Below are 16,981 nucleotides of genomic sequence, written 5' to 3'. Positions count from 1 at the left end.
TACTGGCCCCTATAACCTTGCTACTAAAATAAATAATCATCCGCTGAGAGTACGGGAGCACAACAGCAGACTTCAAACCAGTTTTTGTCTTGTTTTATCTTGTTTCGCCTTGCTCATCTTGTACTTAAGAAACAGTGTAGAGTTACAACGCTTGAGATATTTACTAGAAACAGCCAATTTGATGATCTGATTCCCATGCTGGTATCATTCTGCTCTTCAATAAACTACAGCCAGTGAAATAGCTCAGTTTTAGTTATACGTTTTAATTGAGTACAATTTACACACTTTATACACCTCTAAGTAGTGCACCAAATTTGCTCAACAGTAAGAATGCAGCTCACTAAAACAGATGTCTGATCCTCCAGCTTACCCAGTTTTTAGTATCGGTTTTCTTTATGACTCCACATTAACTTGTAGATAAATTAAGCATAACATAAGCGTCTAAAATTCCAGCTGTGTTGCAAAATGCTGCTGTAAGGCTAAATTTTTAAGTCCAAGTAGTTTCATAATCTATGTGCAGTTATTTATGAAGGCAGCAGGATTGCTATTCTGACAGCCTAATTAAACTTCCAATAATGTCAGCAGGAATCTGATTGCAAAATGGCTCATTTTATAAACATCACTACTTTTATGACCGGCAAAAATATGCACGATCAGGTGCCAACTCCTTCACAAATACATATTTTACAACTTGTGTCGTAAATTCCTTGCAAGTACAAAATTATAAGATGTTAAAGGTCTATGCTCAATCCATAAAAACCAGCACAGTTCATACAAAGATTTCATGGATTTTGCTCTTCTGCCAGTTTCACATCCATGAAACTTCACTAGTTTCAGAGGAGTTGCTCCCAATATATACATAAATTTACATCTAAATCAAGCCATCTCCTGTATACAATGCTGGATCTGGGATTACACATGCATTTAAAACACAAGTGAAATACAGGATGAGAAAAGATAATTGGACCTTGCATATTTTAAGACCACTAAATATTCTGTGTATCACAGTGCACACGAAGCACGGATTTCTTCAGAATTTCCTTTTTAAGTTTGCTGCCCATCGCAGAAGCCTTTTTAAAACTGCTAGGGCTGTGAAGTACTGATTAAGTCCAAAAGAAATTTCATTTCTCATTAGAAATGTTTGAGAGTTAAAAAAAGCCATTCCTGTTATCCTACTATTTCAAGCAGTAATGAACCCTAAATTGAACCACTTCCTGATGGTAGCGATTGCTGTGTTGATAGCCATTACAGCTTTCCTAATTATAGTACAGGTTAAAACAGAGTATTGAATGTTTGAGCTCAGTCATGTATAACATGAATACACCTATGATAAGTTTAAGTATTGGGGAAAACAGTCATTTGGTACTGACAAACTGTCCATACAAACAGGAGACTTTCTAGTAGTTCTGTATTGCCTGCTCTTCTCCATCACTTTGCAGAATCCATTCAGAAATCCAGTGTCAACTTCTAATCCTGGAGGCACTGCAGATTTTGCTTGGTGGTTTGGGTTTTTTTATTTTTTTACGATTCCATTAAGACTCCAACAGTAGTCTCGATATAGCAGAGATGGAAACCTATAATAAAAGTCACACTTCACAGTCCTCAAGTTTACCATACAGTTTTAAAAACCTCTTAAGGAGATGTGCCTTCTGGTTTTATTAAGAATGAAGATAACATCAAATAAAAAGCAAAACTAAAGAAGAATAGGCAGAACATTTTACTTTTGTCAAACCTTAAATGTAAAGTATATTAAAAAAACATGGTTTGGACTTTCAAGAACAAGAATATAAACATGTATTTTCCATCCCAGAAAAAAATTCATGCAGGTGTTACAGTATTTGATCATTCTCTACATCCACTGGTATGCGACATCAACTTAATGTTATTCAATAGATACAGAGATACCATAAATTCATACAAATACCAGGGTCTTCTGGCCTCAGTTATACTCATACTGTAGATCAAGCAAATCTGTTCTTTGGTAACTGGAGTAAGCTCAATTTTCCTTTTTAATGCAGGACTGTTAAGAGGCCATATTAGCCACTCATCTCAGAAAATTACAGCTCCTGTAGACACAGTCTGGGCTACTTTTGTCACAAGAAAATGCTATTAGAGGTGCTACTAGAGGTATAAATGCAAAGAAGTTAAAATTATTCATTCCTTGCCGTGGCTGTTTCAGGAAAAAAAAGAAAATCCAGACTCTCCTTCTCTATTCATTGTTTAATCTAGGTAACATTTGGACTCGTATGGAAAGGTATTTTGATAGATGGGAATGTACACATGCACACTTTCAGTTTAAATAAAGAGACCTGTGCGGAGAATGGTAATTTAAAGTTAACATGACTTCAAGGTATTCCTATAATAAAGTTTAAAGTTTTAGTAAACTGGGACATTACAAATCCAAAAAAGTGTTGCTAGATTTTTCATCTTCCCTTTTTCAACAAAGACTAACAGAATATACATATACAGGTTGACATTTTGATTTATCCAAAACAAGTTTCACTTTGCTCAGTTTGCAAGTCTATTGACTAAAATGTAATATCATTCACAACAAAATATTTTCAGTAAGTGAAACAATAAGCAAAGAAAACCAAAACTAAGCTCAGAAGCTAAGTGGTTTAGAAAGCCTGGTAACATTTATGTGTGCGTAAGTGTGTCTATAATTTTTTTTTTTATACATTATATATATAGACACACACACACATATATATACACACACGTGCGCACATGCACACACACACATTTGTAACCTGCAGTGAAGATCAATCTATTTTCTAATAAGGAACAAAACACATTATTTAAAAATGTGGCTAATTTAACAAAACAGAGAAGAAACTGCTGCTATCAAAATATACAATTTGGATTGCAGACTAGAAGGCTAACAACATTAAAAAAATAGTTTTAAGCAAAACCCCTTTGCTTCTGAATAACAACAGGTGTCAACCTGCCATAGCACGAAGCATCCAAACAAGATTTTATAAAAAGTTTAAACTGTGACCCTTCTTCATTTTGTAAAGTTCTTGACATATCGTATAGTGCGAGCTCTGGTCTCCAAACTGGAGCCCCTTTCTTTTTCCTCAATCCATACTTCAGGAAATAAATGGCAGCTGAAGGATTCAGAATCTCAAGTGAGATTTGTGCTTTACCATATACCTGAAAAGGAAAAACAAAAAACCAGAAAACATTACTACTCTTTTGGTATTTATAGAAATTTTACTCTCAGGAATAATGTGCACAGACTTTGTTAAAACAAAATTCTTGGGAGAACTAGCAAGTCACCAAAGAGATGCAATGTCTCATATGCCATATAGCTCTGTATTGTACAATATTTGTTCCACTAAAAGACAGTTAGCTAAAACCTTTGCTTTGAAGAATTCAAAGTCATGTTTTCCACAGCATCACATGACTTCTGACATTGGAAGACTGCTGTTAAAGATAACTCTAGCTCATTCTGGGAATTCAGATACATAGTTTAGGCTGAGACTTTTAAATAAGTAGCCATAGAAAGTTTGATACTTGGAATTATTTTGATAATTCCCACAGGATTTTTCTTTTTGAAGTTCACTCAATCATTCAAGCAGTTTGCTGTGCAATCAACATGAAAAAATTAAACATTCATGAAATGCATGAGCTTCTCCCCTCAATATTTCTTCAACTACTTCATGATAAGAAAGTTTCTTCTCTACAACATAAAAAGGTATTGCAATGAACTTCCTATTCGGAGAGGGTTCTGAACCACAGAGGAGCACAGTCAGAAGCAATGCTGCTCTTCACAGAGCTGCTGGTGCTCCCTCATCCCTCACTTCTCATGAAAGGCAGAGCTAAATACTGGAAGGGCCCCTAAGATACAGAAAAATCACTAGTCCAAAACTCATTATGTGCCATATCTTCTTTTTGAGTTCCTTCCTTTTCTACCCAGTGCTGCAGCCTCAAGGGCATGAGGATAAGATAATCCTTTGTGGCTCTTCATCTGAGGGTAGTTTCTCACCTTTTCTACACTGTCATCTAGTGAGCTGGAGAGAGAAAGCAGGAGAGCTCTTAGCTCAGAACTGAAGTCCGGGGAAGGGCTGGGGGGACAAAGGAAAACTCTACACCATTTAGTTCACTCTCCATTCATTTCCTTCTACTTAAAGGGAGGTGGGGAACCATGGTACTAATTGATGATTAGTGGTAACTACCCTTCCTTTAAATCCATGCATATTAAAATTTGAAGATTATTATTTATAATTGATAATAAAATACAGTGGTAGATTTTTAACCGCATCACGGAAAAATCTAAACAAGCAGTATTTTCAAGCTAAAACATTGTTCGGATGTCTAAGTTTATACAATTCCCTTGCTGCCATAACTTTTCATTCCCAACGAACACCATAAAAGCATGCGCAAGAGGAGTTTTCAACAGGAAACATACCTGTCCAAAGTCTCCCAGAAGCGTAGAAATACTGGCCTGTCCAAGTGTCTTTTGTGGTAGCTTAGTTCTAACACTGTTACATCCCATTTCTGTACATTTGGATCCAGACGTACTTCATCATATTTGAGATGAAAAGCTTTAACTACGGGAAACAGGAAAGCACTCAGTGTACAAACATGATTACTTCACAATTTTTACTTATTATGATGACTTTACGAATTTTAATTATTAGTCAAAGAGAACTCCGACCTCACCCCTCTTTTTTCAGAATAGAGCCTGAGAATAAAATTAATGAGCCCATCTCTCAAGAAAGTCAACTTGTTAATAAAGGGCACGTAGCTAAACGTAGTGGTTGGTGGCCACTTTCAGGCTCTCATGCTATTACAGGTTTAAGTGAAAGGGCAGTCCCTATTTTTAGATTCATAGATTCCAGGAGAATAGCAGAAACTCATTGCCAATTCAAGCACATTTTCTTTGGGAAACAAAGATATCCCTTCTGAAAAATCTTTGAACTGCTCAAGAATTAAAATTTAAAAAAAAAGAAAAAAAAACCAAAACAAAAAACCAAACAACAAAACAAGCATTTCTGAGACGACGGAGAAGGGAGTTTGGCTATCTCCTGAAAGTGTGTAGAAGACTGATAGCAGAATGCCAGTGTAACCCCCAGAAGCTACATGAAGTATTGTAAGAAATTTAACAACTGTCAATTTCCCCTGATCTAGTATTCAGTTAAAAATGGTAAAATATTAACAGTTACTTTGTTCTTGGGAAGTATTGTCACATGTGAATTATGTAAAGCCTAAGCATTGACACAGTGAGTGTAAGAGTCTTCTGATTCTTCTTGATTTCCTTAGCCAAATCATAGCTTTAAGATAATCCAGTGCAAAGTATTTAAGTCTTGTACAATTCCTATCTGGTAACCAGTTTGATGCATTTTCTATTTTGGATATTATTGGAGAAGTAAAGCAGAAGCATTTGATTAGGCTTGCGAAAACTAGTTATTTTTAATGCCACTGTCATATCTTTTCTGATACCACACTCCTCATTTTTACTTTCACAAAATCCATCTACTATTTTAGCCAAGTGGCTAAAATAAATAATAATAACAATGAAAAAATAAAATCAGTCCCCTTTTCCAGATACAGGTTGATCTATAAAAGGATATACCTAGGAGCTTTCTAGAAGATTGGTATCTGAAATTAGCTTTTTTCTTTCAGTTAAGCTAAAGAAGTGATCATCTGGCTTGTCAGATAAATTTCCAAGCTTTATGAATGAAAACTAAGAATACACATACATTATTTTTTCCATACAATGTTGCATGCTTTAAAATAAGTCCAGAGAAAGAATAAAGCCGTACTGGGGCCATGCACTTACAGAAAACTTACTCAACACCTGACAAAGCCTCTGCATTAAGGTTAAATGACATTGAGCAGAAGACAATCCACTTTAATACTGATTTGTTTCCGATTCTGAAGCGCATTAATGTGCTCTAGCAGCAAGACCTTTAAAAAGGTATTCAAAATTAAATATTTGCTCATTAAAGTAACATAATTCAAAATTTTACCTGAAACATTCACTTGTAGATGCCAAAAGAAGCTTGTTTGCTATGTGAACATTAAACACTCAGACCACATGTAAAGAAAACTAAAGAGAACAATTTTACAGATTCAACTACCAAAATGCTACGTGACATGGCAATTTAACAAATAAAACCAGTTTGACAGGCTCTGGTCTAATACAAATTTTATTGAAGAATTCTTCATGGTAAGCTACCTGCTTGTTTTCCAGAATAACAGCGATAGACTTTGAACAGTTGTTAGTCACTATGGACCAAGTGATTCACATGAAGAAATGCAAACTGCAGATGAAACAATCAACTGTTGCAGATCCCAGAAACCACATTATGAGGACTATTGAAGACTATAAATATGGGCAAAGCAATAGCTTCAGGAAAAGGTAAACACATATGACCAAACTGACACTGCCTGTGCTCTCTCCATTTATACTGTTTTTATTTCGAAGAGTGAGTAAAGTCATTAGGAAAAAGACCTAGAGATAGTCTTATCAGGAAAATATTTTCAAAATACCCTGCTTTGAAACAATGGAATGCATTTCTAAAATTAAAAAAAGTCAGTTTCAATGTACCTTTATGAGTCAAGGTAAAAACAGATATCCTTCTTATGCTTGAAAAATGTAAGAATTTGTACACCTTCAGACTGAACTATGCAGGCTATGATTTTGGGGGTTTTGGCATGGCGAAAACTTCAAAATGTCAAAGCATGCCATAACAATTCCTATGGCCCTCTATACATTTGTATATAAATAATGTCAAAATTAATAGGAACTAGCATGCTACTACTAGCGAGACCTTAAATATTTAACTGCATTTTTCTTGGTTTTGCTTTTCACAATTTCCATTTTCTCTGTACCTTCATTTTGAAGTGTTGTGTTCTTTCATTAGTCTCTTTCGTTAAACTCTCTCCTGTGGTGTATGTTTTCTTTTACCTTGACTTTCACTCTCTCCTTGCCCTTTCTCAATCCCCCCTTAAGCAATCCATTCTATTTTCTTGTTCACAGATACATCCTTAGCCTTCCCCCTCACTGTTTTCTTTTTTTCCTCCTTACCAAACTAGCATTCTCTTTCCAGCTTTTACTTCACATACCAAATATTTGCACACAAAACCTGATCAAACTTGTTTCCTCATCACACTGACTGCAAGATCACACCAAGGTGTTTTTTCAGTGGGTTATTTTTGTGGGGTTTCTCTGTTGGTTTTGTTTTTTGTGGTTGTTTTTTTTTGACTTTGTGTGTATGTATTGGTTTGGTGTTTTTAACTCTGTAGCTCAGAAACCACTGGACACTATAAAAAGGTCTATTTTCTAAGACAGTTTCACAAGGAAGTAACAGAGAACAGAAACTGTCTGTTTCTTTAGATATTATCATACACCTTACAGTCAGAAAAGTGAACCGAGTGAGAAAAGTGCAGTGTCTCAAAGCATACTGGGCATAACTGTTCAGATCAAAAAACCTGTTCAGATCTATACGGTGGTAGTATCCAGCTCACAACTTAAAAGTATTTGTATCTTATTAAACTTTCAAGTTTTTGTCAGACACCAGATCATACTTGTAAAACTTTCTTAGCAAAATACTAGGTGATTAATCCTCTGTTCAAAGTAGCAATGAAATCTGAAGACAGTCTGTAAACCTATTATCTATGAAGTGTTATGATACACATTGTCTTTTCACCTTTTTTTAGAAGCTTGGAAAGTAAATTTATACACTAGCTACTTCTGAACCTCTTGTAATGATGACAGCTCTGAGAAGATTGTGTGAGCTTCCACAAGTCAGAACAGAAGAATTGCAGACAACACATTAATATTTGCCATATGTGTAAAAACCTAAGCCCCTGTCTTCTCAATCACCCGAGTCCAACAGCACTTGGACAGTATTTGGCAATACTTTGCATAAGCATGAACCCCCCCCCCCCCCAAAAAAAAAACCCACAACAAACAAACAGAATAAGAAGCCCCAAAACACTTAAAAGCAAACCAAAAAAAAAATCCCCTTACTTTTTGCAAAGATATCAACAGGAGATCCGTCAGGCAGGAGCCAAGGCCAGCCTTTGAACTGCCACGCAGGGCCCTGTACAAAGACAGCCACCACGCGATCCCTACGGACACAGAAAGAGATGGACATGTTGATGGCCTTGAACATTTGAATTACAGGCAGTACACCTTAGCATAGTTTCTTATTTTAGTAGCAGCAGTATACCACATTTAACCACCACACCTCCAGAGCAACAGTTTTTTCTGTTACATTAAAAAAAAAAAAAAATCAAGCATTTTTTCTGGACTTTTTAGCTCTCTGCCTTTGCAGAATGCAGCTCAGTTTCTCATGTTACATCCTTAAGAAGTCAAACAGTGTTTATTTCTGGTCATTATTTTTTAAAAAGTGCTCCAATATTTTAGAGATAATCTTCTACGAGAAACACTGCAAACTGAGATGCTGCAATTTAAAAGCCTTTATTCTGAACACTGTTAAGTTCTATTCTAAAAATTTATTAGAAGAGACAGCTGCTAAATTTCTGCAGAGTGCATCATTTATTGTAAGGGTATGTAACCATTACCTGCAGTCTAAGAAAATAAATTTATGATTAAGATGAAGCTTTTTACATTAATAAAATTAAAAAAAACACCTTTGAGAATAAATGCCCTTCCCAAGATGGTCTATCATTTTCTTGAACATTTACATCATCTGACCACAGCTCTCAACTACTACAACAAATAATTATCTCCCTAATCCAATCCCCAAATTTAATTCATCATAATGTCTACTGAACTCCAAGTGGAAAAGAACAATCAAGATGGAGTTATGTGGGTGTTTTTGTTTTTTAAAAGACAGACTGAATTCTGCCATTTAAAATGGTGTTGCAGGTTTTGTAATGGCTAACAGGAAAAAAAAACAGCAACAACATGTTAGTATCTAGATGCTAGTATCTGATTCTCCCAGGGATAAAAACAGGCTAAAAACCCCACATCACTTCATGTCAGCAGCACTTTAGGAATCATTTTAGATGGTTCTTAAAATGTTTAATGATCAAACTTTTAAGTATTATTTAACATTTAGATTTTCAAAACCATGGATTTCTGATTAGTTCAAGTTCTTATTACAGAGAACAATTAATTTACAAACAGGATCTTTTCAAAGTATTCCTCTCCATTAAAATCTACTTTGGAAGTTACAAAACCACCAAAAATGTCATCATGCATGTCTAAAATCCTCACGTTTGTGAGGAAGAAGTAAAAATGTTGCCTAATTCATTACATCAAATAACAAAAAGATGTTTCCCCAGAATGTTCTTATGCATAGAGAAGCATTTTTTCATAGCATCAAAGAATGGGCTACATACAAAATAATCTGCAGTTTTTTCTTAAAAGCTATCTGTGATCCCCTTTTCGCAACTGGGGCTTTCCCTTCAGAATTAAGCTTCCATCATTGAATCCAATTCAATCAATTTGATTCACTACCGAAACCGCAGTTCTGTCTTTACTGTCTGACATGTTTTCTTTCTTTAACTATTAAAAAAGTTAGGATGCCAGATGCTGAAGGCCTGCAAACATATCTTTCTAACAGATCTCATTCCAAACACACGCGAGAAAGGAGGGCTTTTCTTTCAGATTGTGTTTCACTGACTTGGACACTACAGTATCGCAAACTGGAAAACTCGTACGAATATTCCTGTTTGAATTTCAGGAACATTTCAGGCAAACCTAATAAAAATAGTTGTGTCACTCATTCTGTTCACATGTAGAATGCTGGATTTCTTAAGAAACTTCTTTTAAGAAGTTAAGTGACAGATTTTAACCTGAAGAAAAAATACTCCTATACAGTTAATAATCACGTCCATTCTTTTATCTATATCTTTTTATGCAATTTAGTAGAATTTTATTGGTGCCCTCCAAGTCCTGCAGTCTCCTGATTCAGAAATTTTGTGAAGGGGAAATCTATTTTACCAGTCTTGTGGCATAAGTTTCAGAGGTTGGTCTACTACTCGATAAGGTACAGTAACGCTGACTGTAGTTCCCCCAGGCTGCATCTGGTCCTTCCTTCTCTGTATCAGAGTTTCATTTTCTCGTTGACAGCCTTGTTTCTTCTTTTCATCTGATGGTACAAACCTTGGGGAATAAAGAAACATTCAGTAGACAAAAGCAATTTGTTTGATGTAATCAGGAGAAAAAGTAACAACTTTATCAGAACTTTGGCAACAGTCGCTGAAGCCACCTCATTTTCCCGATGCAACACCTCCATCACTACTCATTCAGAGCAGCAAAAAACTTAAGAATAGTATTTCATCAGCCCTTATGATAAAAACAGCCATACTAAAAGGTTATGATAAAAACAGCCATACTAAAAGGTCCTCTGCCCCTTAAAACTACACCCAGACCTTTTCTTATACATTCATGGCACTCCTTGCCAACCTTACCCAATACATTTGCAGATGAGGAGCCAGATCACAACCCAATGAAGGGCTGTAACTCATTATTTTTAGTCATCAATGGTAACATGGGGAAGCTTGGACACTAAGAAACAATTGCCTCCTGAGGCAAATTTTAGAGCTCTTGCTCTTGGAGCCATCAGAATTATGTTTTCTCAAGAAAGCTGAGATTTTTTGTCAAAAACATTTTTGAATGAGGTTTCATCTTTTTGGAATGATGGGGATTTTACATTATCAATTATTCATCTGGTTACTATAATGTATGATACTACAATTCTGGATTTTTTTTTTTTGTTGTTTCCTAAATAGCTCCTCTGATAGACTGAGTGCTTGGAAAATAAGGACAATATGATCCACAAGTCTTACGTGATCTCCGTACGACAAAAATAAATGCTTAAGATGTGACTCCCCCAAGGGAATTATAGATCTTTGATTTTTCAGTCCCTCACCAAAAAAAAAAACCCAAAACCAAACCTAAATTCCATTTCAAGAGTCTCTTTACAGTGATAATAAAATACACAGGACAGTTCTCAAAATTGCCATCATAGATGTGACAGTACTGTAAATCTTTTTACTGATGAATCTCAGTAGATTTTGTCAAAAGGAAAGATAACAAAATTGTGCTTTTTATAGAACTAAAACTATGTCACAGAAAGTTAAGCTGATGTGACCAGTATCACTACGAGGTCAGCAAAAGAACAGAGCTCAGATCCATGTTCTCCTAATATTGTATTCAGAGCCACCAAGCTGCACTTTTTGCCACTGACATTTCATTTCCAAAAATTCTGATAAAAAGAAACACTGTTTCACCTAACTACAAAAGTTATCAGGAATATTGGTGCTACATTTTAAAACCACAGTACTCTACATAATTGGTAACATTTCTCTTCATTATAGCACAGATGGTGCTTTTTAAAAAGTTTACATTTTGGGTGTAAGTTGTTTGCAGCATTTCTATTTGTTCTCTTCAATCTATTTCTATTTGAATACTAAACCCAAATTTGAATGTGCTTAAATAGGCAGACTGCACTTCCCATTGCTGAAAAAATAGAAAAAAGGAATGAAAAATGAAATACGAGGATAAGTTTATTATTCAGCCAACTTGAAAATGCTAGGTTTTGCTAACATCCTGCATCCAATGAGAAAATAGCATTTTGGGGGAAAAAGCCCAACCAAACATGTTTTAAAGCAGCACACAGAAATTGTCAATAAACCTTCAAACAAAACTGTTTTCCTAATGTAAATAAACAGATGAAGTCCTCTTAAACTCTTCATGATTTAACAGTATTTTAAAAACAAAGTCACAATTTCTGAAATATGTCTCCAAATGCATACAACTGCACTGGAAAATTAAAAAAAAAAAAAACAACCTGCAAATGACAACGAATTGTGCATGAAAGTTGACTAGTATTGCAAATACAGAGAAAGCATTATAGACGTTAAATGATAAACTATAAATTAAATTATGCTTATCTGTCTAATACATGCAAAGCAATACCATTCTCAAGAAAACATAGACAAAAAAGCTATACACTATACACTGGAAAAAGTACACTTAGGCCACCTAGAATATTATTTAAACAAAACCATTAAGATAGTCATTTCACTGATAACTGAAGTAATTTGCAAACAGTTAACATTTACGTGTATTTTATCTAGCACACCTGACTGACACATACAACTGTGAGCTACACACAAGCACTCACCATAGTTCTACTTTGGAAAAAGCTACGAAATGTGACATCAGAATTAAGTATTTCTAGTCGAGTTGGTAATTTAAAAACACGTTAAGTGAGGTGCAACTTTAATCATGAGCGTATTTAATGGCCTATCCTGCCAATATGTTGCAGACTTTGCTTTGCCAATACTCACTGACAGGAAACTTTTATAATTTAAAATGAAGATCTGCTTGGTGGCCTTACATTTTAAGAAAATCATTCATGAGTTTCTCCTCACCCATCAGAACTAAGGAATCCGGGCTGGAAAGATGGAAATAAATTTATTTTTAAAAGAAAATAGTTTTTAAAATTGCCAAAAAAAAAAAAAAGCCCCTCAAACACGTTTTACCCAAGTGGCAAGGTCTGTATGAAAAGCCAGGATCACCTAAAATGGTGGATAGTTGGAGAAGAATTTTGTTCTTTGTTACACATCTCATGCACTAAATAAGACAAAACTCTTACAGAATACGTAAATAAAAACCAAACCAGACAGCCACATACACATTACATGAAATATTCATATGAACAGCAATCTAAAAGGTCATATTTTTAATTTAATCTGTAAGTGTAAGAAAGGAAACATTTTAAAAGGACAGAGGAAACCTACCCCCCAGCCACACTAGACAAACATGGATGCTACGAAGCAACATTACTGTTCTACAAAGAGTTGTATAATTTCACCACTATATCTGAGACCCCCCCCAATTTGGCTGAAACAGGCACTCTCAACTCTACTTCTAGCTTTAAATGTTTATGTGTTTAAGAATTCATTTCAACTCTAGTTTATTGACAGTTTCTCTCCATTTCAACTATAAATTGTTACAGTCATTAAGGCACCATTCTGTTGTGCCTCAGTTAGGTATCTTGTAGACAACTGCTTCACTTTTATTTCCTGTAAAAATCTGAATGTTTTTCAACACATTTCTCCAGGACAGAACATAAAATATCTTGTTATCTGAATTTTCTGAAGAAAAAAAAAAAAATCAATGATCAGATTCACATGGAACAGGTAGAGATGACTGCCATAAAGAAAGCATTGAAGGAAATGCTTACATATATGTACATACTCAAAGTACAGGAATAAATGAGAGCTTACACAAAGTTTATGCAATATATGCTTGCCTTTTCAGGAACCATCAATTCAGTAAGTATAATAAATGCCATGTGTTCAAGAATAAAGAATTTATAGAAATTACTGTATGATTATAAATATAATCATGGCTTACTCCATCAATATCTGGGCATAAAAGACAAGCTTAAGAATCACAGAATGTTAGGGATTGGAAGAGACCTCAAAGGATCATCTAGTCCAATCCCCCTGCCAGAGCAGGACACCTAGATCAGATCACACAAGAACACGTCCAGGCAGGTTTTGAACATCTTCAGAGAAGGAGACTCCACAACCTCTCTGGGCAGCCTGTTCCAGTGTTCTGTTACCCTTACTTGAGGAAAAACTTCTTCCCAGAAGAAATGTGAGTATTAAAGAAAACAGCAAAACCCCGTCTTCTCTGGGGAATTATTTGCCACAATACTATAGCTGGTGGCTTAACTACACATTTGTACTTGACACCTTTTCAATCAACCAATACACTAGAAATGTGTTTTGAAACCTGACTGTGCATGAGCTTACATTTTTTGTTGCTTCTCCAGATTATTTTTCTTTAGTGAAAAAAAAAAAAAAAATCACATATCTACTTAGAATCCATTTTTATACCCCTACCAGGAAATTAACAACGCTCAATTCTCTTGCTGTTAATTGCCAAAATCACTATTCACATAAACACTCATGCGCTGTCTCGCTTTACAAAGACAGCAGGTCCCTTTCCTACAGTAACAGGCAAGCGACTGAACAACATCAAATTCTGGGAGGTAACTGGTAAGACGCTATCCACTGAACTGCCAGAGCTGCGCGTGCCTGGGCTCTAAACTCAAATCAATTGCCAGCACTCACTTTAACACACTGTCACTGGGGCCAGGTCAGCGTTTTCTGGCCCCCAACTCAGGCATACCCAAAAACGCGTGAACAGAGAACCGGGCAACTCCAACGCTGGACAGTTACAGAAGTCATCGTAATATACATTTGATTGTGTTTAGAACTGGAGACTTACTTTAACAACCCCTCAATATTTTTGTTACAGTATCAAAAGCTTCATACACCTGTTTTTGCAAGAGAACAATACTTTCTTTGTAATACATCACCCTTGAATCTTTCAGATAGTTTGCTCAGTATCAAAGCTGGATAAATCTCAGTGAGTTGCCTGGCCACATATGGTGAAATATACCAGGAGTAAAAGCATCATCACAATAAAAATACATAATCATCATCATCTCATTTACATCTGCCTGATATAATTCCTGCCTCGCTTGTGTTCCATGTAAAGCAGAAGCATTGCCTCTGAAGAGCCTAACTTAAGACATTCTCAAATACTTAGTCTGGAAAGTCACATTTCACACACTAATTATGATTGCATAATAATAATAATAATAATGCAATCCTGGGGGTCTTATTCTCCCAGGGTTCTCCTACATTTCTTAACAGTCTCCCTTGCAATAGCTCTTACTCTATCAGCTCCAAAAATCCCTTCTTCTGCTATATCATTGATCTCCTCTGATGGCTAATATAAGCAGGCTGATTATCTCTAGGATTACAAGAAATTCAAATCTACCTTCATCTTCCTCAGGAGGAGTAAGGGAAGGACTATTAATTTGAGTGTCTTTTCTATTTGAACAATATTTCCCTATTACAAAACTTGTGGCAATGACATGTGTCTTCCAAATCTCTACTCTTCTGTCAAATTTAGCTGAAAGCGGGGCATGAGTTAAAGAAGGCGGTGACTTAGAGGCAGAAATTAGGTCAGTGTTCTTCCCTTGGAAAACCATCACATATCTATCAATCACACTCCACATCAAGGCTAGTTTTACACTCTGCACACCTGAACAGTAAAAACAAACCCCGCAGTCATTCCTAAACAAACTACTTCAATAAATATGAATGCAAAAAAAATACAGGCCAGGTGGCATATTTTCCAAAAGAGTGCTAGAACTGTCATGGCTAAATTAATATTTTACTCTTTTGAATTCTGCTATTGCACTCCTGATTCATTAACATACCTTGCTTCTTCTCTTTGCCTTTCATCCTGGTTAACTACATCAGTGTCCTCCTCTGACCCCTCAAACTTCATTTTTTGCTGGATCATGTTCTTTGCACTCACGATCAGCATCCTCTTGGGGAAGGTCTCGAGAAGTTAACTATAGCTCTGCCCCAGTGGAGCTGAAAACAGTGCCAAGTCTCCTAGCACAGATATACTTAGGCATGACACACAGGTGCTTTATTCCATTATAGCTATTCCTGTACTAGAAAGTCACAAATTACATAGATGTAAAATCCAGGGCTTGTAGTTGTGCAATTTTTTCTTAAAAACCCACACAAACAAGCAACATCTTCTGTCAACACAATTATATCAGTCCAGTAACTGCTTGCACATTAAACTATAATGTTAAAAGCCAGCCTTCTCTCTGATAAAGTATTTCAGGAGAAGCACCAAGAGTCCAGTATGCTTACTGGATGTTTGATGATACGTGGCAGTAATCTAGGAACTAGAAATGGCTGGAGATCAAAAGGCACCTGATATCTTACAGCAGAATTTAAAAAAATTCTAGGGCAACTCCAGTGAAAGCTGTAGCACCACAATAAGGACAGCCTATTTTTGAAGAAAAGCAGAGCATAGTCTGTCATAAAGGACAAGCAAAGTGCTGAAGAGGGACGAAGGAAGAGCTCTCCGTTTTCTGAACATACCATTGTGGACAATCTATAAAAGTGTCTTTCTCTGTGAAAATGCTTGTTTTCAGAAGGCAAAACTGGTTTTAACTGGTAGGCAACTCTAAATACCATGATCTGTTGGGCAAGCAGAAAGATGTTTTGGTTTTGGTTTTGTTTTGGTTTTTTTTTAGGTTGATTTGTTGTTATTGCTTTTTACCACAATAGCAAATTTACCTTACCATGAACAAAGTAATTTGCAGTGTTGATTGCATTCAGTCATAATGAATTAAATCTTTGAATCAGATATGTGATGCAATAAACAAATTTTAGCAACTCATTAATATTTCCCTGAATTAATTTGCATCAATACTTAACAGCAATGCTTTATTCTTATTTTTGTTGTATGTTAACTTAAAAAAACCCCACCTCTTTATTTACACAACCAGCTGACTTGCTCAGCTGATGCAGCCATTTATCTAAAAGAGAGGACACCCTCTGGCCCCTTCTCCTTTACAATAACTGTGGTCAGTTCCTGAAACCTTTTCTCAGCTTCATGAGCACACTGCCCTTGCTCATCTTCTCTAAGCCTTCTTCCATTGTAAGGGTTTAGTGCACATCAGTTGCACATCTGTGCATACACGTTACATAGAAGAGAACCACTACAAACATTAGAAATGGTACTGTAAGACTTTCTTTTCAATCTACCCATTTGGCCCATAGGTCACAACTGTGCAAAAACTCTGAAAATAAGTTTTTGCTTTTTTCCTGCTGTTCAAGAGGCATTAATTTCCTTTATACTCTGGTCTGTAAACTAACTTGTTAAGAGACAGTAGATATTCCCTCTTGCTTAATTACTGATCCGGTACTGGCATACCTTTATATCTGAAAACAGTTCTTTTTACAGTATGTTCTCATCAGTTACTTACTTCAAATCTTGCAGAAGGTCCTTTGCATTAAGCATCGTTATTAAAGAGGTCGTGGCTGCTGGAATAATGATTATGGGAGTTCGAGATCCTGTAGAGATAATAAAGTTACATTCGCCTGGGTTTGTGGTTTTTTTTGTGTGTGTGTGTTTTTGGTTGGTTATTCCCCCCTC

The 16,981-nt window shown here is 35.8% G+C and overlaps 1 protein-coding gene across 1 annotated transcript in view; it reads right to left on the bottom strand.

Annotated features, from left to right (window-relative positions):
• Positions 1–2,122: 2,122 nt before the first annotated feature.
• Positions 2,123–16,981, bottom strand: part of CDC73 (cell division cycle 73) — a 108,570-nt gene continuing 93,711 nt past the window's right edge. The window contains exons 13-17 of the mRNA XM_086617506.1: positions 16,812–16,899; positions 9,926–10,087; positions 7,982–8,082; positions 4,412–4,553; positions 2,123–3,153 (exon numbers count right to left, since the gene is read on the bottom strand). Of these exons, the coding sequence (XP_086473632.1) occupies positions 3,117–3,153; positions 4,412–4,553; positions 7,982–8,082; positions 9,926–10,087; positions 16,812–16,899 (530 nt within the window). The 3' untranslated portion in view covers positions 2,123–3,116. The remainder of the gene's footprint in view (positions 3,154–4,411; positions 4,554–7,981; positions 8,083–9,925; positions 10,088–16,811; positions 16,900–16,981) is intronic.

Source organism: Tauraco erythrolophus, chromosome 10 (genome assembly GCF_009769465.1).
Source record: "Tauraco erythrolophus isolate bTauEry1 chromosome 10, bTauEry1.pri, whole genome shotgun sequence".
Classification (NCBI taxonomy): domain Eukaryota; kingdom Metazoa; phylum Chordata; class Aves; order Musophagiformes; family Musophagidae; genus Tauraco; species Tauraco erythrolophus.
The sequence above is the reverse complement of the archived record's forward strand: the minus strand, read 5'-3'. Positions and strand labels throughout refer to the sequence as shown.